This window comes from Diospyros lotus, chromosome 14 (genome assembly GCF_014633365.1).
Source record: "Diospyros lotus cultivar Yz01 chromosome 14, ASM1463336v1, whole genome shotgun sequence".
NCBI classification, from domain to species: Eukaryota; Viridiplantae; Streptophyta; class Magnoliopsida; order Ericales; family Ebenaceae; genus Diospyros; species Diospyros lotus.
Window position 1 is genome coordinate 14,289,087 of NC_068351.1, and position 27,394 is coordinate 14,316,480.

At 38.1% G+C, this 27,394-nt stretch overlaps 1 protein-coding gene across 1 annotated transcript; it reads right to left on the reverse strand.

Moving 5' to 3' along the window:
• Positions 1 to 368: 368 nt before the first annotated feature.
• LOC127790232 (cell wall integrity protein scw1) lies at positions 369 to 26,961 on the reverse strand. Its single transcript, XM_052319562.1, has 9 exons — positions 26,744 to 26,961; positions 26,460 to 26,639; positions 26,301 to 26,376; positions 2,984 to 3,113; positions 2,689 to 2,809; positions 1,610 to 1,701; positions 1,436 to 1,505; positions 1,230 to 1,316; positions 369 to 822 (listed from the first exon to the last, which is right to left on the reverse strand). The coding sequence occupies exons 1-9, from the start codon at positions 26,858 to 26,860 to the stop codon at positions 751 to 753; spliced, it is 945 nt and encodes a 314-aa protein (XP_052175522.1). The 5' UTR covers positions 26,861 to 26,961; the 3' UTR covers positions 369 to 750.
• Between the last annotated feature and the right edge of the window lie 433 nt (positions 26,962 to 27,394).

A 27,394-nucleotide genomic window follows, 5' to 3' on the forward strand; every position in this document is an offset into this window, starting at 1 on the left:
AAAATTAGCGGTATCTACTAAAAATCCAGCAAATGACAACAGCATGAATTTGCCAACATCGACCAGATAATTATGCTTTGAAAAGCCTGAATGTTAAACTTCATTATTAGTTTGCTTCATTATGGTGTAGATGGTTATGGTAATGTCAACCATGAGCTACGATGGGAGTTCCTGAATCTGAAGCAAAATGGTGATGATGATCCTAGTGTTAGTCATGATCGATGATGCCCGCACCTAAATTTTCCATAATCATGATGAACTTGTGCCATGTAATGAATCTCAGAAGCATTCTCTAATGGTATGTTAAAACTATGAAGTGTGATGCCTTTATTTCTGAAAAAGAAGTGTAATGTGAATGGGTCTAGTCAGAGAAGCAATCCCAGTGTTGATGGGAAAGGGTGGGTCAAGATAGGTTGGAGAGCATTCAAAACCAAGAAAATGACAGTACAAAGCCATGCACCAATTCTGTAATATGAAACAAAACTGAGTAATGTCTAAAAGTTGTCCAAGCAATTCAAGATGCTGCCGACAAATGCATGTATTAGTTAAATAAGCATAACATGGCCAAATTTTATGTTAATGATAGCACTACGACGGTGCATTCATTCACATGAACAGATGCTAATGCTGATGACTGGATGATGAAATGGATGCATGCCACAGCTGCATGATGCATCCTATCATGAGGTAGTTGTATTTGTCGTAGCATAGAGAAGAAAGTACATCCCCTTCCAGCTATTGGTAGGTTGGCTACACTCCATTAGCACCGGCAGGGGCAGCTGGGTATGCAGAATCCTTTCTTTTGCCAAATGGGTTCTTCGAATATGTTTCAATTGGTTAAGCAAGAACATAGATATCTACATATCAAAAACAAATTAGGAGAGATTACACAACAAAAGGAGACTATCAAACTGGTTCAGTAGAACCTCTTTGATCGTTTAATAAATACTACAGTAGTATTTATTAATCAGCAAAAATTTGATATTTTTTACCCTTAGTGACGTCAATGGTGGTATTTCTGAAAATTAAATTGTCAACGTAAGAGAGATTTCAGAAACAATTTTTTTTTTTCCCAGGGAGGGGAGAGATTAAGGAAGGGAGCGGAGGGACTCAGGTTGAAGTGCCACAACCTGAAGTAAAAATAATTATAATAAAATAGTGAAAAAATAATAAAAAAAAAAAGGCTCAAGTAAAAATATACTCAAATGATAAATCACATTACAAGAAGGATATTGTATTCTCATGCCAACAGAACCAGAACTGGGGATGACAGCACCCTGCAAAGTATGATGAACATTGGTAGCACTGTTCACATCCTGCATTAGTGTCGTGAATGATCTTTAATCAGTAATTTTCAATGGGCTAGGACATCTGTAATGAAATATAAGATAGTAGTAAGAACAATCAAGCATCTGAGGAACATACAAAAGGTTACCTCAAACTCAATGAAGCAAACAGTGTGCCTTTCCTGTCTCAAAATCTTCATCTGCTTAAAACCAGGTTGTCTGCAAATGAAAGGGTGAACTAGATCTATTGAGTAGGAGAGAGAATACACACAGGAAATGGGGTATATATAAACCTTTAGTTGGCCAAAGATTAAAAGCCTTACGCGCCAAAAAGTCCCCTTAATTCATCTTCATTTATGTTCTCTCCAAGATTGCCAATAAACAAGGTATTGCAAGGAGGGTTATCCTTAGTATTCTGCAGGAAGAAAGCAAATAAATTAAAAGGGATTAACATTTTTAGGCTTCCTAAAAAGTTACCAGTCATGACCCACCATGTTTTGGAATTTTATTTTCCAAAAAGAAATAAGAGAAGTACAAAGCAAATAGTTGAAACAACTAGAAAACCATATTGAAGAATTTGTCAACACCCTAGATCATAACAAATTGCAGGGAGGTAAGATCACGAAGAATGTTATGAATTATAAGCTTATGCCCTTTTCTTTACACCATCAAGGTATACAAAACAACAATCCCAAGCCTTAAAATCCCACTAGGTGATCAGCTACATACATCCATTGTCATCTATTCTGTAAGGCCATTATACTCCATGTCATGTTTAAAGGTTTCCCACAATTTTCTTTGGTCTTCCTCTACCACTTTTTCCACAAACCTCTTCCATTTCAACTACGCCTCGTGTGTGTTTATTCATCTTCTACCCATATATCCAACCTGTCTTCATGTCTCACAGGTGAGATGACAAGACACAAAGACATTGTAACATTTTTTACTTTCTAGGGACACTTCACAAATGATGAAAATGGTATTTAGTGGATCAAGGAACTAAAATAAATAGCAGAAATTAACAGTAGAATTTCACATTTCAATGTTTCAGGGGCACAAATTACCCCTCTTACTTCTTTTAAATTTACACACAAGTACACTTCCAACTGTGGGATCCTAAAATTGTAATGCAAAGTGCAGCAGCACAAAACAAGAAGTTGAAAGAGGGAGGAGAGAGGGCCTTAAATTTCATGCAAAAAGCAAGAAACTTTAAAGCCCCTCCTACAAACACGTAACACTGCAAAATATGCAATTCCATGCAAAATTTGTCGAGGCGGCAAAAAATCCAAAATATAGAATGAGAATAGTAAATGAAAGATAATGAACCAAAAATATTTCAACACTGCAGAAACAACTCTGTAAAAACTAATGCAATAAATAGAAACATGAAATATATTATTACCTGGACAGGAACATAACTACTTGGTGCAGGGACAGGAGCAGGAGCAGGTGGGGCGAGTGCCACTGGAGCAACAGCATACCCTCCATATGGATCATATGGTGGTGGTGCTGGAGCCAAATACCTACGCCAGACAATCAGGTTTCTTAACTAGAGAAAACGATTTGACAGCTATGCCACAAGTGTACTAGCTCTTCTAGATGTGCACCATTACATGTATTATAGGTCCTTTCTCTTTCATGGTAAATCAAAAGAACCATGCTGAAACTAAAAACCTCCAATAATTACAATATCTCACCCATGAGGTCCCCAAACTGGTGCCGGGGGAGGGTGAAAGGGAGATGGACTTGAATAAGCAGTATGAGTATAGTCGCCACCAGTTCGCATGCGTTTACTCTGATCATAAACATTGGAATCAGCCACAATACCTACAGACCAAGAACAATTTGCATATGTAAAGATGAAAACATAATCGGAGAATCAACTAACAAACCATTTAAAAATGCACGGGTTCTCAAAAGGATAATAAATTAAGTTTCTTGCGAGACATTCTCCAACACTCCAACACTTTTACATGGTTGGATAAAAATGAGTAACCCATAGCATGGCATTATCATATCAAATGAACCTAATAGGATAGGCATTAGGCCAAGACCACACAAGGAATCAAAGCAAAAGGTGTGTTCTTCACAAATATTTACCCATCTTTTGGTCATTAGCTTATGAAGATAATGCAACTTTCATACCAAGATATTAGAGTGGGGTAGTGGGGGAAGAGAACTATGAAGCCATCTGAATATTTTTATTTGCATCAATCAAAATATAATATTTGTAATGAATTGTTAACAATTAACATCAGAAATTTGTAACTTCCAACAACCCTGCATTCATGTAGCCACGATTCATGGCAGTTTGATGTGGCTTCTAGGCCATGAATGATGAATCTTACAAAGCAAAGGAAGTTGATTCTATCATGAAAATTGGTTCAAGGGCACTTTACTCATTATCTAACTTTGACCAAAGAAAATACTTTTAGGAAAAATATTTCAAGCAAGTGAACATAAAATGGTGATTTTACATCTGTAGCCTATAAACTCTAAGAAAGGAGGTCAATGAAATTTCCAAGAAAATAGGACTGTTTCATGAGAAAATCAACAAAATCCACCTGAAACAATCAAGCGCCAATGGCCAACCACCAGAAAACTAATAGAAACCTAGAAGTACATGGCACAATCATTAGCAGATCCAGAATCAATATACCCAAGCCAACAAACAAGAAGAGAAGAAAAGAAAAGAAAGAAAAAATAGCGGGGGGGGGGGGGGGGGAAGGCAATGAGTCCGGGAAGAATATGGACGAAAATGCTCAGTATATTCATATTGCTACACATTACACCAATATATACAATCTAGATCTGAGGATTATACTTTAGGATATTCTACTTTCCATATTTACATAGATCTAATTTCTATAACACCCTCCCTCCAGCTAGAGCATAGATGTTAATCATGCCCGGCTTGTTACATCGTCAAGTCTAGAACCATTCAATGCCTTGGTGAATATATCACCTAGTTGTTCGCCTCTCTTGACAAGACCAGTTGATATAATGTTTTGTTGGATTTTTCCTTAGATGAAATGACAATCAACCACAATGTGTTTGGTTCTCTCGTGAAAAACTGAATTTGATGCAACATGAAGAGCAGCTTGATATCACACCATAGCTTCATAGGTAGAGAATTGCCCAATCCAATTTCACTCATCAGTTGATGGATCCACATGAGTTCACACATTGATTGTGTCATTGCTAGATATTCAAACTTTGCACTAGACCAAAATACCACATTCTGCTTCTTACTCTTCCATGAAAACAAATTTCCACCGACGAAGACACAATATCCCATTGTCGATCTCTTGTCAACCTTAGAAGATACCCAATCTGCGTCTGTAAAGCATTCAACATTAGAGTGTCCATGATTTTTATATACGATACCATATCCTGGGGCTCTGCTCTAAAGCAGTCCAATGAGCTATTCTAGGAGAGGACATAAATTAATTTATGATGTTGACAAGATAAGCAATATATGGTCAAGTCATAGTGAGATAGTTCAGTTTACCAACCAACTTTCTTTATATTTTAGAATTTTCAAACAACTCTCCCTCATCATCTATAAGTTGCAGGTTTGTAATCATTAGCACACTACACAGTTTGACCCCCTAGCTTCCTTGTTTTAGTCAAAAGATCAAAAACATATTTACGTTGAGAGATAAAGATACCTTTTTTTTATCTCATTACTTCAATTCCCAATAAATATTTCAAAATCTCAACTGGATGAAGGACTTAAGAGTTGCATGCCTGCATTCTCACTCCCTGTGATAAAAATATCATTAACATATACGACTAACAATATTATACCAGCCTTCGATTGTTGATAGAACATAAAATGATCACAAGAATTTTTGTAAGTCCAAACTCTTGAACATCCACACTAAACTGCCCAAACCAAACACAAGGACTCTGTTTTAGACCATGTATGGATTTCCGAAATTTACAGGTCTTGCCTAACTCCCCCTGAGCAACAAACCCAAGCGATTGCTCAATATAGACTTTCTCCTATAGGTCACCATAAAATAATGCAACCTAGACATCGAGTTGATAGAGGGGCCAATCATTAGTAGAAGCCAGAGAGATAAACTAACAAACAGAAACAAGTTTGTTCACTGGAGAAAACGTGTTCGAGTTGTATATAGAGATAATTGCTATGTTTGTATATTACACCTAGGGTTACCTTTATGTCAAGGCTCAAGGCCCAAAGTTTAGTATTTGTATATATAGGTGTATTGTTTGTTAGTTTAATACACAAAAATTTCCTCCAACTCTCTCTCTCTCTCTCTCTCTCTCACCAAGTTTACATGGTATCAGAGTCACTATACAAACCCTAACCCAACCTTAGTTCTAGTTGTTGTTGCCGCCACCTACCGCGTCGTTGCACACTTCCACTTTCTTTCACTATCGAGCGCCTCAGAAGACGAAGAGTCTCTCACCAAATCTAAAACCGTTGGCCTTCCACCATTGGCCTTTCCAACCACTGCCATCGTTGTGTCCACCAACCTCAAATTGGCCCAACCTCGGAGCCCCGACGCTAGAGCTACCGCCACGCGCCCCTCATCAAAACAGTGCGCTGAGACGTTTTAGCTCCTATCTCTCTCTCTCTCTGGTGCTCCGATTGCAACACCATCACCACCGTTAGACTCGTCTCACTCAGTCCATCTAGATCCCAGTGGTTTTGTCGTCATCCGATGTCATCGAAGCCCCAGCGAGCCTCTGTCACTCCGTTCTTATGCTATTTTGATCATCCAGCCTTTCTTTTTGACTTATTCAAACCCTTTTTGTCTCAAATCTTTTGATCTTGTAGGGCTCCCTTTGATCCAACAACATATCAGGTACCAATAAATCCAGATCCTTCTCCGGTATCCTGTCTCCCTCTCCAACAATTGCTACTGAGAAGTTAATGAGTAGTTCCAATTATATTTCTTGGTCTAAGGCTATTCAACTGTGGTGTATGGGTCAAGGTTTGAAGGATCATCTGACCACCAAGTCTGAGGATGTGACCACAGACGACGCTATTTTCTTTTTACTAATGTTACATTCTTTGAGTATGATAAATTCTTTTTACTAAGTATTACTCTCTTGACATCCGACGCTATTTTCTTTTTACTAATGTTACATTCTTTGAGTCATCTCATTTCTACTCTTAGTATCATTCCAAGTGTCATCCCATTTCTGAGGCCTTCCCTATTCCATATAATCCTCATGTTCCTATTCTACCTATTCCTCTTCTACCCCATTATAGGTTTATCATCGGCACTCTCAAACTCGGTCTCATGCTAATCTTGACATTGTTACTGAGCTTCTCCAACTTCTCCTCTTGCACCAACGACACCTATTATCTCACATCTTGCTCTAGCGTCTCCACCTGCCACAGCCCTACCTCTTGTAGATCAGTTTCCCATTGCCATTCGGAAAGGTACCCATTCTACTTGCAATCCTCATCCCATTTATAATTTTCTTAGTTTATCATCGTTTGTCTTCCCTTTTTAGTGCTTTTGTTTCTTCCTTATCCTCTGTTTTTGTTCCCAAGACTGTTAGTGAGGCATTTTCTGATCCGAGGTGGCAACAAGCAATGGTAGATGAGATGATTGCTTTGCATTCCAATGGTACTTAGGGTTTGGTTCTATTACCCCCCAGGAAAATCTCTTGTCGGTTGTTGGTGGATCTATACTGTAAAAGGTTGGTCCTAATGGATAGGTTGATCAGTTTATGGTCTTGACTATGGTGACACTATTTCCCATGTGGCTAAAATGTCCTATGCGCGTTTGTCTCTCTGTTGCCGCTATGCACCACTGGCCGTTGTATCAACTAGGCATTAAGAATGCATTTTCAAATGGTGAGCTTCAGGATGAGATTTATATGGAGCAACCTCCTAGATTTGTTGCTCAAGGGGAGTCTGGTTTGGTTTGTAAACTCCATTGCTCACTATATGGGTTGAAACAATCTCCACGACCCTAGTTTGGTCGTTTTAATATTGTTATTCAGGAATTTGGCATGACTCGCAGTGAGTTTAATCATTTTGTTTTCTACACACACACATCATAGGGGAAGTGTATATACTTAGTTGCCTATGTGGATAATATTGTCATTATAGGTGATGGCCAGGATCATATTGTTCAGCTAAAAAAACATCTTTTCCATCATTTTCAAACTAAGAACTTGGGGTTGCTTAAGTACTTTCTTGGCATAGAAATTGCTCAATCCAGTTCTAGTGTAGTTATCTCTTAGAGAAAGTATGCGTTAGACATTCTGGAAGAAACTAAAATGCTTGATTGTAAACCTATAGGCTCTCCTATGGACCCTAATCTAAAGCTTTTACTAGGACAAGGGGAGCCTTTTGCATATCTTGGGAGATACTGTAGGCTGGTTGGAAAACTTAATTATCTCACTATCACTCGAACTAACATTTATTTCTCAGTTAGTGTTGTCAGTCAGTTTTTACAGTCTCCTTGTGATAGCCACTGGGATGCAGTTGTTCGAATTCTCAAGTATATTAAGAGAGCTCCAAGTAAAGGACTATTATATGAGGACAGAGATCATACTCAGATAGTCGGATATTCTAAAGCTGATTGGGTAGGTTCTCCATCTAATAGGCAATCCACTTCAGGATACTATGTTATGGTTGGAGGAAAATTAGTATCTTGAAAAGGTAAAAGCATGATGTTGTTGAAAGGTCGAGTGCAGAAGCAGAATATTATGAACTTAGCAAGAGAGAGAGAAAACCCTAATTGGAGAAAATTTTTGTATATTACACTAAAAGACAGTGCACCTATATATACAAATACTAAACAGACCACGAGCCCTGACATAAAGCTAACCCTAGGTGTAATATACAAGCAAAACAATCATCTCTATATACAACTTCAACAAATATCGTGCTATGGCCTTGGCAACGTGTGAATTTATCTAGTTAAAACAATTGCTTCAAGAGCTTAAGTTTGGAAAGATATCACAGATGAGGTTAATTTGCGATAATCAAGCTGCGTTACATATTGCCTCTGTTGATGTTCTGCCCGAGTTAATGTGCTAAAAGTCTAGAGGAAATAAGAAGAGATTATGAGGATGATCGGATGGTAGTTAGATTGCAAGACTTAGTTGTAATTAATTGTAAATAGTAAGGGTATTTTAGACTTTGTAATAGTCAGTTATTTCCCCTAGGAAGGTCCGCCCTTCTAGTTTATAAATAGAAGGGCAGAGGGACCTGCAACGATCATCAATCATTTGTCATTCCATTCTCTTGTTTGATTACAGTGAGAAAGAGAGATAGTTGTGATTAAATATAGTTCTTGAAGTCTTTTCATGTCAATATTGTACTCGAGAGATAAGAGAAGGCGAGTGCGGGATTCTTGTATTAATTTCTAAAGTTCTTAGTAGATTGTTCTCTTCGTTTGAGTGCTGGATGTAGTGCCATTTCTATGGCATGAACCAAGGTAAATCGGGTGTGTTGCATTGTGGTTTGAATTTCTGTTCTCTTTCAATTCTGTCAATTATTTACTTTTTGTTTTATACTTGTGTTGTGATTGGTATGGTGAGAATATTGAGTGAGTGTTGGGCAGAATATAAGTGTTCATTTTCAATAGCCTCCAATATAGTCTTTCCTGAGAGGACCAAACATATCGAGATAGATTATCACTTCATCCAAGAGAAGACTTTATCTAGCTGTATTACCACATATTTTGTCAATTCAAATGACCAGTTAGCAGATGTCTTTACTAAATCTCTCAAGGGTCCTTGAATTGGGTATATTTGTAACAAACTTGGTGCATATGATATTGTCATGACCCTAGGGGCAAATTCGTAAAGGGCCGATAGTAGCCATTAGTTGGTTAGCTAGGGTTAAGAGGTTAGTTAGGATGTTAGTTAGGTTGTTGTTATACTGATATAGACTCTATATAAAGAGACATGCTACTGTGAAAATGCATCATGAAAGAATAATAAGCTCTTACCTTTCTCTCATTATTGTCTCTCTCCCTCTCGTTCCCTATTTCTCCCTTTTTCTCATTCTATCTGTTCTTTCTCCCTTCCTCATTCTATCAGTTCTCCCTACATTCATTTCTTCTTCTCGAAATTCTACTTGAATTCCTTCAATTGTCCAACCCACAACTTGAGGGATTAACAAGTGGTATCAGAACCGGCCCCATGACTCCCAGTGCAAGCGAGAGGCGATGGAGGTGACGTCGGCATTGCAGTGTTCGCCCGAGACTACTAGGGGCTAGTGCATAGCCTGTCGTCGTGGGCACCGGGCTACAGAGCGTGGTGGTATATTATGGTCCACTACAAGGTACGAGATTTATCCCACATTGGAAATCCAGGCTCTTAGTGTGAGGTTTATAACCTCTTGGGCACCCTTCCCTTAACAGCTAGCTTTGAGGGTGAGTTCTACTCAAGAGTTGTAACAGTGGTATTAGAGCCAACATTCTTGGTTGTGGATCCAACTAGTTCCAGTAGTGATTTTGACAATTCCGGTGACAAAGAATCCAATAGCGGACCAAGATTTCAATGGGTTCAGTTTGAGGCGCGACATCTGAATTTACTAGCAAGTCCAGCTCGATTACAGGAGGCAGAACGAACAGATGAAAGCAAGTGATCTAGGTTGGCAGACGCGAGCAAGGCACGACCCAAGACGAGGCAGTACAACGAATGTGAAGCTGGGGCAAGTGCAAGAGGCATTCTTGATTAAAGCATATAAATGGACGTAAAACTGGTGAAGCAATCTGAGTTTGGGGTGGAATTGACCGAGTCGCTGGAGGTAATTTAAGAAGCGGCAAGTTCGGTGACTTCGAAACAATTAATTTCATTAGAGTCAGAGGCTTGCAACCTTTGGACGGTGATTGGGTGAGTGAAGGCATGGCATGGAAGTAGGCCCAGGCGATCTTGAATTCCTTGGTGCAATTCTTGGCGGTGATTCCTGCATTCTATGCAACAACATATCAGGTGAATTCCAACTTCCGACCATTGGTCGACAATTGGGTTACAAGTGGACGCAGGTTTGGTGCAATCTGGAATCGGCAACGCAGAACGAAAGGCTGTGACTACGAAGATTTTCGGTTTGAATTGAAAGACGAAGCTAGTTTTGCAAACGACGGCTCAAATTTGAAGTCGCAATAGAGCGAGTGATAAGGGAAGTCGAATGTTCTTGGGTGCAAAATCGAAAGTGATCAAGATGTTGTTAATTTATGTCAAAGGGTTGAAGAGACGAGGACAGAACTTGAGGCCTCCTTACAGGAACAAATTCCGGTTTCAGAGGGGACCCTTAGAAGTTGTTACAGAGGCGAATTTGCAAGGAATTAAACCAAGAAGATGGATACAGGAATTGCAAATACTTGGCTTAGTATTGACAGCAAATTAAAAGGTCAATCTAGTAAGTTTGATGAATTTTTGATTAAGTTTACCAAGAAAGATCAGGTTGGAGACGAGAGTTACAAGAAGGAGTTCAACAAGTTGAAACACGAGGACTCGGTTATGGAGTATTGGGTCAAGTTTGAGAAATTGAAAGCACGGGCGCTCCATTCCCATCCAACCTTGAATGAGTCTTATTTTGTATCAAGAGTCACTAATGGTCTTAGTGAACACTAAGACCATTAGTGAGTGAACACTAAGCTTAAGTTGTGGAAAAATAATTTAGAATCTAAGAGATTTAAATTAAGTAGAAGGAAAACAGAATATATAGAATGTAAATTTAGTAAGAATGCAAGAGTGGAAGATGTTATAATAAAATTGGAAGACCAAATCATACAAAGAAAAAACCATTTTCGATATTTGGGATCAGTGATTCAAAAAGATGGAGAAATTCACAAGGATGTCACGCATAAAATTAAGACAGGTTGGCTAAAATGGAGAAATGCATCAGGAGTGTTATGTGATGGTAAAATCCCATTAAAACTGAAAGGAAAATTCTATAGGACAGCTATAAGACCAGTTTTGTTGAATGGCTCAGAATGTTGGGCAGTTAAATACCAGCATAAGCGAAAGACAAGCGTAACGGCCATGAGAATGATAAAATGGATGTGTGACCATACAAAAAAAGATAAGAAATAAAATTATTCGTAATAAGGTAGAAATAGTGCCAATTGAGGAAAAGATGAGAGAAACTAGACTAAGATTGTTTGGTCATGTGAGAAGAAGACCAAGAGACGCTCTTGTGAGGAAAGTTGATGAAATGGAACAATTAGTAAAAAAAAAAGAAATAGAGGTCGACCCAATAAGACTTTGGGAGAGACATTAAAGTTTGATATAAAATGTATGGGCCTAAATGAAGATATGACAAAAGACAGAAATACATGAAAGTCTAGAATTCATGTAGCTGACCCCACATAGTGGGATAAAGGCTGAATATGTTGTTGTTGTTGTTGTAGTCACTAATGGTCTTAATGTTACGTTAAGGTTTATGGTGAATATGTTATGTCCTATGACGATGGAACAAGCAGTGGAGAAGGCAAGGTTGCAAGAACTAGCCCTAGAAGTCATTTGCAAAAACCATGGGCTGCCACTTAAAAATTTTCTTAAGAGCAACCAGGACAAAGGTAATTCTATGGCTACCCTCAGTTTACAGCAAGAAGTTAATGAATTGCCCGCAACGGAGCAAGGAATTCAGGAAGTAAAAGATAATCCTATTGAAGAGATCTCTAGGGAAGATGAGAAAGTAGAAGATGTTGTGAACGCGAGAAAGGAAAAGATCACAACAAATGATATTGTTGGGGATTTCATAGCCGTTGAAGAGGCAAAGAAGTTGGTGCTGATTTTGGTAGAGGGAAATGAAGGCGATACTTCATATGAGTTTGAAAAACCTGCAGAACAGTGGGATGTTGGTTCCTCTCTCATTCATCAGAAAAAGCCCAAGGAGGAAGAAAAAAAGGCCAAGGCAAGTAAGAGAAAATAACAAGAAAAGGCGAAGAAGAATTCAAATTGTGAAGGCTAGAATTGGATGAAGAACAGGGTCTGCAGCTGTCAATTCTTAGGGAGAAGAATTGTTTGAAAGGGTGGGGATTGTCACGACCCTAGGGACAAATCCGTAAAGGGCCGATAGTCGCCATTAGTTGGTTAGCTAGGGTTAAGAGGTTAGTTAGTTAGGATGTTAGTTAGGTTGTTGTTATACTAATATAGGCTCTATATAAAGAGACATGCTACTATGAGAATGCATCATGAAAGAATAATAAGCTCTTACCTTTCTCTCATTGTTGTCTCTCTCTCTCTCTCCCTCTCGTTCTCTATGTGATGTTTTGCCCGAGGAGTTGTGCTAGAAATCTAGAAGAAATCAAAGAGAATATAAAGATGATCGAGTGGCAGTTAAATTACAGGACTTAAATGTAATAAACTATAATTAATAGGAGTAGTTTAGACTTCATAACAGTCTGTTATTTCCCCTAGGAAGATCCACCTCTTTAGTTTATAAATAGAAGAGTGCAGAGGCCAGATTAGATCATCAATCATATTTTTCATTTCATTCTCTTGTGTTCAAGTACAATGAGGAGAGAGAGTTGTGATAGAATAGTTCTTGAAGTCTTCATGTGAGGATTGTATTCGAGAGATAAAAGGAGGTGAGTAAGATGGATTCCCGTACTGATTTCCTAAGTTCTTAGTGGATTGTTCTCTTCTTGGAGTATTAGATGTAGTGATATTTATATGGCATGAACCAGAGTAAATTGGGTGTGTTGCATTGTGGTTTGCTTTCTTCTTTCTCTTTTCAATTCCTTTGATTATTTATTTTTTGTTTTAATCTTATGTTGTGATTGGTTTCGGTGAGAACATTGAGTGATTCTTGGGCCATATTAGTACTCGGTTTTAACAAAGTGGTATTAGAGCATAGGTCACCCTATCAAGAAACCCATAGAATCTTTTGAAACCTATAGAACAATTGTCTACTATGGCTTCCGTGAACCTATTGCCTGGTATGACATTGAAAAATTTGATGGCACTAACGACTTTGGACTTTGGACTTTGGAGGATTAAGATGAAAGCCTTGATGGGAAACTTAGGCTTGAAGGAAGCTTTAGAACCCCAGAAACCATTTCCAGAAATTGCTACTAATGAACAGAGATTAGAAGCAAGTAATCGAAGGCAAGAAATCTGTGAAAAGGCTTTCAATACTCTAATCTTGAGTCTAGGAGACAAAGTTCTAAGAGAAGTGTCTAAAATGGAAACTGTCGAGGCTTTGTGGTCTAAGTTAGAAAGCTTATATATGACTAAATCTCTTTCGAGTAGGTTATATTTGAAAGCTAAGTTCTTTACTTTCAAAATGCAAGGGGGGCAAAAGCTTCAAAATCATATTGATAATTTTAACAAATTGTGTCTCGATTTGGAAAACTTAAGTATATCATATGATGAGGACGATAAAGCCCTAATTATGTTGCATTCACTGCCTAAGTCATGAGAGCATTTTGTAGACATTCTAAAGCATGGTAGGGACACCATATCTTTAGAGGATGTTATAGGTGCCCTACATTCTAAACATTTACAACATAATGTAGAAATGAAGAAAGTTGTTGGGGATACCCTTACAACTAGATATAGATCTGAAAAGAAAGACTCTTAAGGCTAAAGGGAAGTCTCGATCAAAGTCTAGAAATGGCAAGAAAACTTTTAGATGTTTCTACTTCCATGATGAAGGGCATATAAAGAAAAATTTCCCAAAGAAAAAGAAAGATTTTTCAGACTGTTGTAATCACTTGTATTAGATTAGCTTTAAATTGTCTCGGGAGGGTTTTCTGTTGTAAATTAGTGTGTTGTATTTGAGTATCACTTGTGTTATTCTAGAAGGCTTGTTTCTAGAAAGGTGGGTTAGTAGTATAGACCGGTTAGTTGGTTGTATCTACCGGTTAAGTCTTTTATTGTTTACCGTCTCTGTGTTGTATAAATAGAGATCGGGTGAGAGGCATTAGCTATTCTATTCTATTGTTTTGTCTTGTGGTAAGAAAGAGAGAGGAGTATGAGCAAGGGTAACTTGAGGGAAAAGAGGGGATATCTTTGTAATCTCAGGTTGGGAAACTCTTTACAGTTCTGGGTATAAGACTGTAGGAGAGTTGTAGTGCATGTAATCCTTGAGTTTTTCATTCGAGATAGTGGAGAATAGTGTTTCGAGCAGTTTGGATGCAGGTCTTCTTTAGGAGACTGAACCAGGATAAATTTGGTGGTGTTCTTGTTTCGATTTCATGTTCTTCATTTCTGTGTTTCATTAATTCTTGTTGCTGTGAGGGTTTGAAAGATTTTGTGGGTGGGTCTTTTGCAAGTGCTAGTGTCATAAAGGGAGTTGTGCGTTTATTCCAACACAAAGGCAAACCAGAATTCACAAACTCAATCTGTGAGTTTGACTATGATAGTTCAAATGTTCTTGTGGTTTCAAGTCATTTAGATAAAGAGGTATGGGTTTTAGATTTCGGGTGTTCCTTCCATATGTCACCCCATATAGAATGGTTCTTGAATTATAAAGACATTAGTGAGGGAAAGGTTTTACTTGGAAATAACCAAGAGTGTGGTATAAAGGGAATTGGGGACATTAAGCTTAAGATGTTTGATGGGTCAATCAGGACGCAGTCATCTGTAAGGTATGTCCCAGACCTTAAAAGGAATCTGATTTCGCTAGAAGAGCTAGCTAAGAATGGCTACAGTCATAGTGGCCATGGGAATATTCTCAAGGTAGCTAGAGGATCACTTGTATGTATGAAAGTTGTCCTTAAAAATGGAATTTTTGTTATGATAGCTTTCACAATTTGTGGGGATGTAGCTGTAGGGGAAGAAAAGACCCTATGAGCACACAAAGCTATGGCATTTTAGGATGGCTCATATGAGTATCAAGGACTTAGAGAACTAGTTAGCCAAGGGATCTTAGGCTCCAGAAAAGTAACAGATTTTGATACATGTGAATCATGCATCTATGAAAAATCTGTGAAAGTAAAATTCCCTAAGAAGGCACTCCATATCTCTAAAGGCCCACTAGAATATGTCCATTCGAACTTATGGGGCCTATTCAAACTCTAACTCATGGTGGAGTTAGTTATTTCCTTTCTATAATAGACGACTACTCTAGAATGGTTTGGGTCTTTGTTCTAAAATCAAAAGATAATACCTTTGATGCATTTAAGACTTGGAAAACTATGATTGAAAACCAAAAGGATGTTAAATTAAAGGTCATTAGAATTGATAATGGCCTAGAATTTTATAATAAGGAATTCACCCAATTGTGTAATGAGAGAGGCATCCTAAGACACCTCACTGCCCTCGAAAATCCCAAGCGAAATGGCCTGGTCGAGCGCATGAATAGGACCCTCCTTGAGAGGGTAAGATGTATGCTATTCCATGCTAGGCTTCCAAAAGCATTTTGGGGAGAGGCGGTTGCTACAGCAGCCTATTTGATTAACCAATCACCTTCATCAACCATAGATTTTAAGACACCTTATGAAATGAGGAATAATCATAAGCCAAACCTAGATCATCTCTGGGGTGTTCAAGTGTACAGCTTATGCACATGTAAAACAAGGAAAATTAGAACCTAGGGCAAAGAAGTGTGTGTTCATCGATTATCCATCAGGAGTAAAGGGCTATAAGCTATGGAATTTAGATGAAGAAATGCCTAGAACCATGATAAGTAGAGATGTAACATTTGATGAAAATTCTTTTATCAACCAAAACAAAGAAAATAAGGATAAAAAAGGGAAGGAAAAAGTTCTAACTTTTGAACAGCAGCAGCAGGATGATGTTACTACATTTGATACTCCCATAGAACCTACACAGGACCAGCCAAGTGATGGTAAAGGATCCTCAAGCCAAGATAGTCTTGATAGATCTATAGAAATTAGAGATTCATCAAGTTATTATGAAAAACAGCACATGGACAGTGCTGGTTCATCAAGCACAGTAGGAGATTTAATTGAAAACAGGTCTAATGTAGGCAGAGATAGGCAGAAAAGAATCAGTAGGCCACCAGTGAGATATGGTTTTTCTGATTTAGTAGCATATGCACTGTTAAGTGCAGAGGAGATGACTGGAGAAGAGCCTCAATCCTTTGAAGAGGTTGTAAGTTCTAAGGAATCTCAGAAATGGCAGGCAGCCATGGAAGCTGAGATGGAATCCTTAAGAAAGAATGAAACATGGGTGTTAGTGGATAGACCCTTGGGAAAAAGAATAGTAGACTGTAGGTGGTTATTTAAGGTAAAAGAAGGAGCTGGAGATAGCCTTAAGCTTAGGTATAAAGCTAGACTAGTAGCTAGGGGCTTTACCCAAGTAGTAGGGATAGATTTTAATGAGGTGTTTTCAACAGTTGTGAGGCACACTTCCATAAGAATTATGCTAGCTATGACAGCCCATCTAGACTTTTACCTAGAGCAAATGGATGTTACCACCGCATTTCTCCATGGCGAGTAGAGGAAGAAATTCTAATGGATCAGCCTGGAGGGTTTGAAATTAGGGGCAAAGAGAACAAGGTTTGCTTGTTGAAGAAGTCCTTATATGGACTAAAACAGTCCCCTAGGCAGTGGTACAAGAAATTCGATTCTTTTATGATAAGTCAAGGGTTTATAAGAAGCACATTCGATTGTTGTGTCTGCCTTAGGCATGTTTCCTCTAAAATAGCAATCTACCTCTTGTTATATGTAGATGACATGCTTATAGCAAGTCATCCATCAGCTGAAATTCAAAGTTTAAAGCTAAAGCTTAGGTTAGCCTTTGAGATGAAAGAGCTTGGTGAGGCAAGAAAAATTTTAGGAATGGAAATTACTAGGGATAGACATAGCAGAATCCTTCAGCTATCCCAGAAAGCCTATCTAGAGAAAATTTCATATGTTAGATGCAAAGGTAGTAAATATACCTTTTGCACAACATTTCAAATTATCGCATGCCCAATCTCCAACTGATGAAGAAAACTTAAAAGACATTGCTAGACTAGAACGCAGCACTCCCACAGATTCTCTCAACACAATAGCTCACCCTATTCACTCCCACACTCGAGAACACAAACGATATAAGTAACACAAACAAGAATAAAAGAAAACAATAAGAACACAAGGAAGATTTATCCTGGTTCGGTCTAAAAAGGAGACCTACGTTCAGACTGTTGTTGTGCCTCCCAATCCAATATCTTGAAACACCTTTAGGATGATTACAAAGAGCACCTGAATCCTACCCAGCCCATATACCCTAAAAGCTAGCAGAATTCCGAGATTACAAGACTATCCCTAGCCTTACTCTTGACCTCTCACTCAATCCCAATACATAAGATAGAAACCGAAAGATAATCCTACTTCGGAATGAAGCGCACACAATGATACTACCCCTCCATCCCACGATCCCTATTTATAAGCTATAAGGTCGTGAGTTACAAAGTATTAACAAACTGACCGGTTGACTGAGAATAACTAACTAAACTATTCGGTCAAACACTCTTCTAGAAACATACCTTCTAGAAGTATTATGATTCTAACTCTACAACAGAAAAACATACACATGCAACATTACAAAAATACTATTTGTTTACACTAAACCTTCTAATTTAGTACAAATGACATAACAGACATGAAGAGAATTCCCTATTCTAATGTTGTTGGCAGCCTTATGTATGCAATGGTATGTTCTAGACCGGACTTAGCACATGCCATGAGTGTGGTAAGTAGATTTATGGCAAATCCGGGAAAGGAACATTGGACAGCTGTAAAATGGGTATTTAGATACCTAAGCTAAGGACTTAGAGGAGCCGAATATAATAGGATATTCTGATGCAGATTATGCATCAGACTTCAATAGAAGAAGGTCTACAGCTGGCTATATATTTCAATTGTGAAAATCTACAATTAGTTGGAAGTCTAACGTTCAACCAGTTGTGGCATTATCAACCACAAAATCTTAATATATAGCTGTAACTGAGGCTGTTAAAGAGTCTTTGTGGTTGAAAGGATTGATCAGTGACCTCCTAGGACATAATGTAAAGGTTATCCTAAAGTGTGATAGCCAAAGTGCCATACACTTGGCTAAAAATCAAAGCCACCATGAAAGGACAAAACACATTGACATTAGGTATCATTTTATAAGAGAAATTCTTGAGAAGGAGGAGATTGATTTTATTAAAGTTGCAGGAAATGATAATGCAGCTGACATTTTCACTAAAGTTGTTCCCATGTCCAAATTACTTCATTGTTTAAAGCTGTTACAGTTTGATGTGTTCTGATTGATCTTTTTCAGGGTATTCAGGAAGAGAATAGAACAAGATTGCTGAAGGTCCAAGTTTACTTGAGGCAAAATGGTGGAGATTTGTGATGTTTTGGCCGAGTTGTTGTGTTGGAAGTCTAGAAGAAATCAGAGAGAAAATAAAGATGATCGAGTGGCAGTTAGATAGCAGGACTTTAATGTAATAAACTGTAATTAATAGGGGTAGTTTAGACTTTGTAACAGTCAATTATTTCCCCTAGGAAGATCCGCCTCTCTAGTTTATAAATAGAAGGGTGCGGAGGCTAGACTAGATCATCAATCATATTTTTCATTTCATTCTCTTGTGTTCGAGTACAGTGAGAAGAGAGAGAGCTGTGATAGAATAGTTCTTGGAGTCTTCATATGAGGATTGTATCCGAGAGATAAGAGGAGGCGAGTGAGAGGGATTCTTGTACTGATTTCCTAAGTTCTTAGTGGATTGTTCTCTTCTTGGAGTGGTGGATGTAGTGCCATTTATATGGCATGAACCAGAGTAAATCGGGTGTGTACATTGTGGTTTGCTTTCTCGTTTGTCTTTTCAATTCATTTGATTATTTACTTTCTGTTTTAATCTTGTGTTGTGATTGGTTTCGGTGAGAACATTGAGTGATTCTTAGGCCATATTAGTACTCAGTTTTAACACTCTATTTCTCCCTCTTTCTCATTCTATTTGTTCTTCTCCCTTCCTCATTCTATTTGTTCTCCCTACATTCATTTCTTCTTCTCGGAATTCTACTTGAATTCCTTCAATTGTCCAGCTTGAGGGGGAGTGTTGAGTTGTATATAGAGATGATTGTTATGTTTGTATATTACACCTAAGGTTTGCTTTATGTCAGAGCTCTAGGCCCATCACCGATTTAGTATTTATATATATGTGTACTGTCTATTAGTTGAATACACAAAAATTTCCTCCAACTAGGGTTTTCTCTCTCTTTACTAAGTTCACAAAACCTATCAAAATAATCAACACCATAAGTCTAAGCATACCCTTTTGCAACCAAACATGCTTTAAGCCAAGCCACAAAACCATTACGATTAATCTTAACAACAAAGACCCATTTGCATCCGATAGTCATCTTCCCAGAAGGTAAAGGAACTAGATCCCAAGTACCATTCTCATCCAAGGCCCACATCTCATCAACCATAGCCACACACCAACCAAGGTGTGAAAGAGCTTCAAATAAACATTTAGGAACTGAGACGGAATCTAAAGATGAAATAAAGCACAAAAGGGAGGGAAACAAATGTGTGTAAAAAGCAAAAGAAAATATGGGATGAGTACACTGACGTTTACCTTTGCGAAAAATGATGGGAAGGTCAAGGCTCACATCCAGAGATGGCAGAACCAAGGTTGTTGTGGTGGTAGAAGGATCCGTAGATGAAGAAGAAGCTAGTGTCGGAGCTCTACGAGAATACACTTGAAGAGTAGGTGGGTTAAAAGACACAGGTGGAGCAACATGAATGGTCACAGTGTAGACCAAAATATCATCATCCTCGTGGACATACTCATGTTCGATAGAGATAAGAAAAAACAGTGTGGTCTCAAAGAAGGTAACATTGGCAAAGACCAAGTACTGGCCAAGGCTAGGAGAAAAGTAGCAATACCATTTCTAAGTATGAGAGTATCCAAGAAAAAAGCACTTAAGAGATTTTGGATCCAACTTGGATGACTAAGGAAGAACATCACGAACAAAATAATGCAACCAAAGATACGAGGTTCAACAGGGAATAGAAATTGAGAAGGAAATAAGACAAAGTAGGGAATACACCCCCCCCCCCCCCCAAGGATAGACGAGGGCATGAGATTAATCAAGAAGCATGCAATAAAGATGGCATCAGCCCATAAAGACTTAGGAACTTTCATATGAAAAATATGAGCCCGGGCAATTTTCATAAGGTGTATATTTTTTCTTTCAGTAACACAATTTCGAGGTAGGGTATCAAAACAAGACGATTCATGGAAAATGCCATGTGAGAGAAAATAGGTAAATGGGGTAGAGAAATATTCAATGGCATTGTCGCTATGTAAAACACGCACAGTAGTATGAAATTGTGTTTGAATCTCAGCTGGGAAGGAGCAAAATATAGAGAATAATTCAAAGCAAGATTCCATTAAATAAAGCCACGTAGCACAAGAATAATCATCAACAAAGGTTACAAAATACTGATATCCAGACTTAGAAGGTACTAGACATGGACCCCAAACATCAAAATGGATTAACATTAAAGGAGACGAAGTGTGTTTATTAATATGAGGGAAATAAGACACATGGCGATGTCTAGCAAACTGATATGACTCACATTCTAAATGAGATAAAGAAGACAAATGAGGAGACAACTTCTTTGAAGTTGATAAAGAGGGATGTCCCAAATGACAGTGGAGATCAAGAAAGGGAGAGGACACTAGAGCACATGGCTGGTTGAGGAACTGACTAAGTGGAAGTAGTGTCAAGAAGATACAGGTCACCAGACTCATACCTTCTACCAATAATCTTCTTCGTCATAAGATCTTGAAAGACAATGGGTGGGAAAAAATGAAACAACAATTAAGGACACGAGTATTTTTACTGATACAGAATAAGTTAAAAGAGAAATCAGGTAAGCATAAAACAAAGGGCAATGGAAGAGATGGAGTAGAATGGGATGGGCAACCCCAAAGCCTACTACAGATGCAATGGACCTATCAGCTAATGTCACATTTGGGAAAGAAGTTTGGGAATCAAAAGATGAGAGGATACATGGGTTCCCGGTCATATGATCTGTAGCACTGAAATCAATGACCCATTTGGTAGAGAATGACATCAGACATGTAGTAAGATTACCTAAGCTATCACTAATGGTTGTCAGGGCTTTGATGGATGATTTGAAGGCTTGGTATTGGGTAAAACAAGTGTATTCATCAACAGAGATCAGAACTGTCTATTCAAAAGGACTCTCATCATGAGTAGCAATATTGGCAATAGATAGCAATGAGGGTTTCCCATGAACATGAAACTTCCAACAAGTGTGTTTAGTGTGTGACCAATTTCACTACAATGATAACATGTAGGTCTACTGCTAGTATCTAAACCACGACCCCCACGTCCACTAGTATCACCACTATGCTTTCCTCAACGACCACCCTTTCCACCATGATGTCCATTCACAGTCCAATTAGTGTGCCTTACAAGGGTCGCCATCAAGATCTCTACCCAACTGATTCAACGGGATCAAAAAATGAAAAAACTATTGTAACTCAGACAGCGGTCACCGTGAAGGGCAAAAACAACGCGAAATCAAAAGATCCAACAACAATCCAAACAACTGCAACTTAAAACAGGGAAGAATCAAGACTAACAACTGGGAACTCAATGTAGTGTCGGATTCAACAGGATCCCATCACAAACTACAATAGTGGTGTCAACAGAAAATCTGCAACGCAGCAAAAGCAACGATAGTGGTGTCTAGCAAGAAGTAGTGGCAAATAGCTTGCTTCCAATGCCGAGAGCAACGTCGGGAAGATTGCCGGCAAACCTACACTGCAATGGCAACAACAAACGATACAACAGTGCAAGGAACTGAGTGGTTGTCAGCAGTAGTAGAAACAATTTAGGGTTTCGAGCCATCAATCTCACTCAACTAGGGCAGACCGTTAGTCCTGCTCAACTAGGGCAAGCAGCGAAGCGGTGACAACATGTGGTAGTTCCTGGTGCAAGACTGAGGCGATGACGAGGAGGAGGCGATGCAACAACGAGGCAAGGCAACCAGATCTAGGGTAGGAGAAGCAAGATGAGGTTATTTCAACTCACGACCAAATATGGGGCACAACAAGGACCAAATATAGGGCTCTGAAACCATGTAAGAATATGGACAAAAATGCTTTCAGTATATTCATTTTGTTGCACATTACACCAATATAAGCAATCTAGATCCTAGGATTATACTCTAGTATAATCTACTTTCCATATTTACATAGATTTAGTTTCTATAACAAGTCCTAAAAGTGGCAAATTTAACAAGTCACCTTAATGAAAGAGAACTCTACATCTTCCTAATGCACCAAAAAAGCCAAAATGAATTGCTTTGCCAACCTCTTTGTCCATAAAAGAGTAGCTATACTTTTTCTTTTTCCCTTTAGGAAGTGTAGCATGACAGCAAAAGGAATCTGACAGATTTAGTCCTCACTCCTAACAAGCCATGTTCTTGAATCATCTAGTTAGGGGTGGGGAGGGGTAAGTTCAATGGTGAAAAGGATAAATGCCACAAGTTCAGGTGGAAGAATGGCCCCAACCAATCAGCTTTAACATCGATCAAATGCCGTAATTGATATCACTTGTTGACCTTTTCTAACACCGTGATCTAGTGCAGAAAAATATTTAGGGAAAAGAAAAATAATCTCTATTCTTCATTCAAGTATGGCACACATATATATACACGAGTATAAGACATCTATGTAGAGTAGAAGTCTATTCTAGTTTACAAGATATCTATGTTATCTAATAAATACAAAATAGCTATCTCTAAAATTTAAGAGTACAATTAAATCTAAATGAATTATCTTTGAATTATCTCATCTCTTCCGTGAGCCTTATATTTCCTAAACTTTCGGAACCTTATCTAGCAACATTCCTTTGATCCTTTTATCCTCCCGATTTCTTCTTATTCCCCACATCTAGGTATATAACCAACCTTGAAAATATCACTATTCACAATCCCTCTCCCACAATTAGATAGACCCCAAAATTAAATTCAAATCATTAAATACAGCCAATATATATTAGACCACTACTAGAGTGCTAGTTATTATCTATTCACTTCCATGCAAGATTATAGAATACATGTTCTTGAGTAGCCTTATAGGGGTTCATTTGCTCTTGTGTTGCATCTAAACATAAAATAATTTCAACAATGCAAAAACTAATAATTCAAGAGAGAGAAAGAGAGAGAATGAGCCTTTTAATTCCTCCAAAACTGTGTATACCTTCTACCAGAACCAGAAGTCAATAATATACTCTCTTCTCTTTCCTTCTCCTTTCAAATATTACCATCCCTTCTCAAATCCATCCCATGCACCTATCCTCATGCCCCCTCTCTCATAGAAATTGCATCATTTTTCAAGTCAATGACCATACATCTCAACTACCAAGAAATGAAATTGACCATCAACCACAAAACAATAACTAGTGTAGACCAAGAGTTAGAAGAAAGGGCTGAAAGAAGGGAAAAGAAACCCAAGCGCAAAAAGGAAGAATAATCAACTATGAATCCAAAATTCTTCATTCCATAATCTATATCCAAAATCTAAATAATATTTGCTCTTGATAGGTATATAAATATCTCATAACCCAGAAAACTACGAATCTGGATGTAAAATCCAAAAAAGAACAATATAATTCTCTAAGCCTCCTAAATAAATAAAATACTAAAATAATCTAAACTCTTGAGCTTCATTGGGTACTCTTCTCCATGGACATATGTCATACATAGAGACAAACGACAAAGCCCCCTTGTCATCTATAATATTATAATACATGCTCTCATCATTAATGCATAACAAATATCAAAACATACTAACAGAAATGACCATACAACTCCCTCCCTACCTACCTACCTACACACACACAATCTTACAAATTTGTGAATATCATACCAGATAAGGTAACAGATTTGTCATTTGTACGGTACGATACCAATGCCAAACATCAAGTACTGTTTCAGATTATCATCATAATAAGTAATCATATATTACAATAATTTATCTAACTAGAAATCCAGATCAAATTAAAAGGAAAAAAAAAAAATACAATTTGCTAAGCCTCCTAGATAAATAAAATGCTAAAATAATCCAACTCTTGAGCTCATTGTGTACTCTTCTCCATGGACATATGACATACATAGAGACAAACGACAAAGCCCCCTTTTCATTTACAATATTACAAGGCATGCTCTCATCATTAATGCATAACAAATATCAAAACATACTCGTAGAAATGATTGTGGTCCAATCTTATACAACTCCTTCCCTACCTACCTACACGCACAATCTTACACATTTGTGAATATTGTACCAGATGAGGTAACAGATTTGTCATTAGTACAGTATGACACCAATGCCAAACATCAAGTACTGTTTTCGGATATATCATCATAATAAATAATCATACATATTACAAAAATGTATGGATACTTGATTAATAAATCAAATATTTTTTAATAAATCAAATATTTTTTAACAAAAAATTAATACTAAGAGGGGTGTTTGGCTAGGCTTAAAAGCTGTTCAACACAGCTTTAAATCTATGAATTAGCTTTTGGGGAGAGTTATCTGTTTGGATGGCCAAAATGCTATGGGACCAGCATTTTTAAAAAGCTATGGGGGCTAGATTTCTATTTTTCAAGCTTAAAAGCTGAATAGAAAAAAGCTTATTTTGACCAAGTAAAAGACTATTCTACCCTCAAACAAATTAAAGGCTTACAACCATGTCCCAAATATCCCTGACCCAAATTTGGGCAAGGCCTCAGATCACTTTCTTCTCATCTCCCTTCTCCTCCCTCAGCTCATCATCTCCAGCATCGCTGTCATTTGCTGCCGACAGCAGGATGAAGAAGAAGAAGAAGAAGCAGCAGCAGCAGCAGCAGCAGCAGCAGCAAAAGGAGGAAGAGGAAGCAGCAGCAGTCAGAACCTATCGCGCAGCAGCATTTTCCAGATCTGGAAGGGTTCCATTGGCAACGGAACCCATCACCAGTGGGTTCCTCCCTCCCTCTTTATATTTATATACAAGTATATGCATATTCTGAGGAAACTATAAGCCAAAAAGGCTGAGACAAAGATGGAAAGATGGACAGTGATACAAGAGTTGTCAGATGAGGAAGCAACCACTGTAAGACTGAGACGAAGATGAGAAAGGTAGATTGAGATGAAGATGGGAATGATATTTTCTTGGCAAAAAAGCCAGATTATCCACCGACAGCTCATTCTGGTATAAATAAAAGATCAAGAAATGAAATTAAATTAAATTGTCACATTCCTAGGGTTACCTAGGGTTGAGACTGGAATTAGGGAGAAATCGGAACGAGAGAATTGAAAGGAGGGAGAGAAATTAGCAGAAAAGGAGGGAGAAATCAGAGAAGACCAAGAGAGGGATAGAGAGAATTAGAAGGAAAGGATTTCAATCTCATTTCACATCACATCCCATCCTCTTACAAGTAGCCCTTTTATAGGCATAGCTGGCTACTAACTAAATTCATAACAGCACCCATGTGCTCCTAACAGATTACAAAATATCTCCTAACAAACTATTATAACCCTATTACAATATTGCCCCTCTATTGCTCTAGGGTCGTGACAGAAATCTATGGCCCATATTACATAATATTGAAAACAGGGATGAATCAGCCAGGTTTAGAGTATTTGAATTCAAAGATTCAAGCAAGCCTAGAGAAATGAGTTGTGTCAAATAACATAACATGGCTTTACCCTAACAGTAATAATACAGGATATAGAGAACTCCCAGGCAGTTTAATTCTTCTACCATTCAATCCCTTTCTCCATTCTTACATCGATTAGTCTACATTTTGCTACAATCATGATGTAATAACATACATAAATATGTGCCTTCATCTGCACATACAAGTTCCAAACACGCTCCAGATCTCAAGGACAGCTCAAGAACTCAATGCCGTCCATCTGCAATTACTTCTTGTAACCTATGCGCTAACACTTGGTAATAAATATGACAAAAAATAAAAGCAGTAAACGCTACCATACCAAAACAATCTATCTTCTATATTTAACCCTTTCTCAGTGTAATATACTTCCGAAATACGTAAGGATTCGAGTAAACAGCGAAAACTCACCCCTTTTGACAAATAGATTTTTCTTGGCCATCTCTGTGTGCAACGCAGACTTCGATTCAGCGTCAAACACCAAATCCTGAATGCCAAAAATAGTCCCGATAATTTAAAACACCAGATAGAGTAATCAACGGATAGTTAAGAGGTGGATAAGTGGAGCACCTGAAGGGCATCTTTGGCAGCGATAGCAAATTGAGGTGTAGAGAAGAGAGCGAAGCCCATAGGGTGTTCCCCTTTGAAGTTAACCTGCGACGCCTCGTAACCAGGCAGCCATCTTAACAGATTCTGCAATTCTCTCTCCTTCACGTCCTCCGGAAGGCCGGCTATGAATATCGTCCGAACCTGAAATCCAAGAAATCCAGACACGATAACACTATTGGCAGTCTCAATCACTAAAGTATCTTGTAATCAAGGCAAAAGAAGGAGACGAGAGGTACATAACGTACCTCATCATTTGAGATAGAGGAAGCGTGAGGAAGTGGCGGCCCAGTAGGAGCGGCAGCTGGAGGAGGAGCCGCCGCCGCCCACTGCGTATGATACGGATGGATTCCGTTGCCGGCCATTGAGTGGTGAGTCTCTGCAAATCGCAATAGCAAAACCCTAGAGAGAGAAAGACAGACAGACAGAGAGAGAGAGACAAAGAGAGAGTTTTGCACCTTTACTTATCTGCGCGCGACGGACAACGAAGTAATACATATTTGTAGCAATTATTGTCGCAAGGCCCTAGACTTTTTCATATTGGGTCATATAGCCCGATAATATTCATAATTGTCAGATAGCCCCCATCCATCCACAATTCTTTACAACTTCTCATCTCGTTGTTTTCTTTTTCTTTTTTTTTATAGATAAGTAAATGTTCAAGCTTATTGTCTTTTGGACAATGATATTTCTAAAATGGTCTAGCTTGATAGTTGAATGAGATGAAATTTTTCTTTTATTTTTTTTATTTTATAATTGTTATAAAAGAATGAAAAAAAAAATATCAGTACTATAAAATCAAACTATTTGGGAAGATTAAATTTTATTATTCTTGTTTTTTCAAAAAAAGTTATAATGACGCACTATTTCTAACAACAAACATGACATAGGTTGGTATT

Excerpts from the sequence above, each read along its gene's own strand:
- LOC127790232 (XM_052319562.1), bottom strand. The coding sequence starts at position 26,860 with ATGGCCGGCAACGGAATCCATCCGTATCATACGCAGTGGGCGGCGGCG. Across the intron at positions 2,810-2,983 it reads CCAGTTTGGGGACCTCATGG|GTATTTGGCTCCAGCACCAC; the intron begins GTGAGATATTGT and ends TGTCTGGCGTAG. Across the intron at positions 1,317-1,435 it reads TTTGCTTCATTGAGTTTGAG|GATGTGAACAGTGCTACCAA; the intron begins GTAACCTTTTGT and ends ACACTAATGCAG.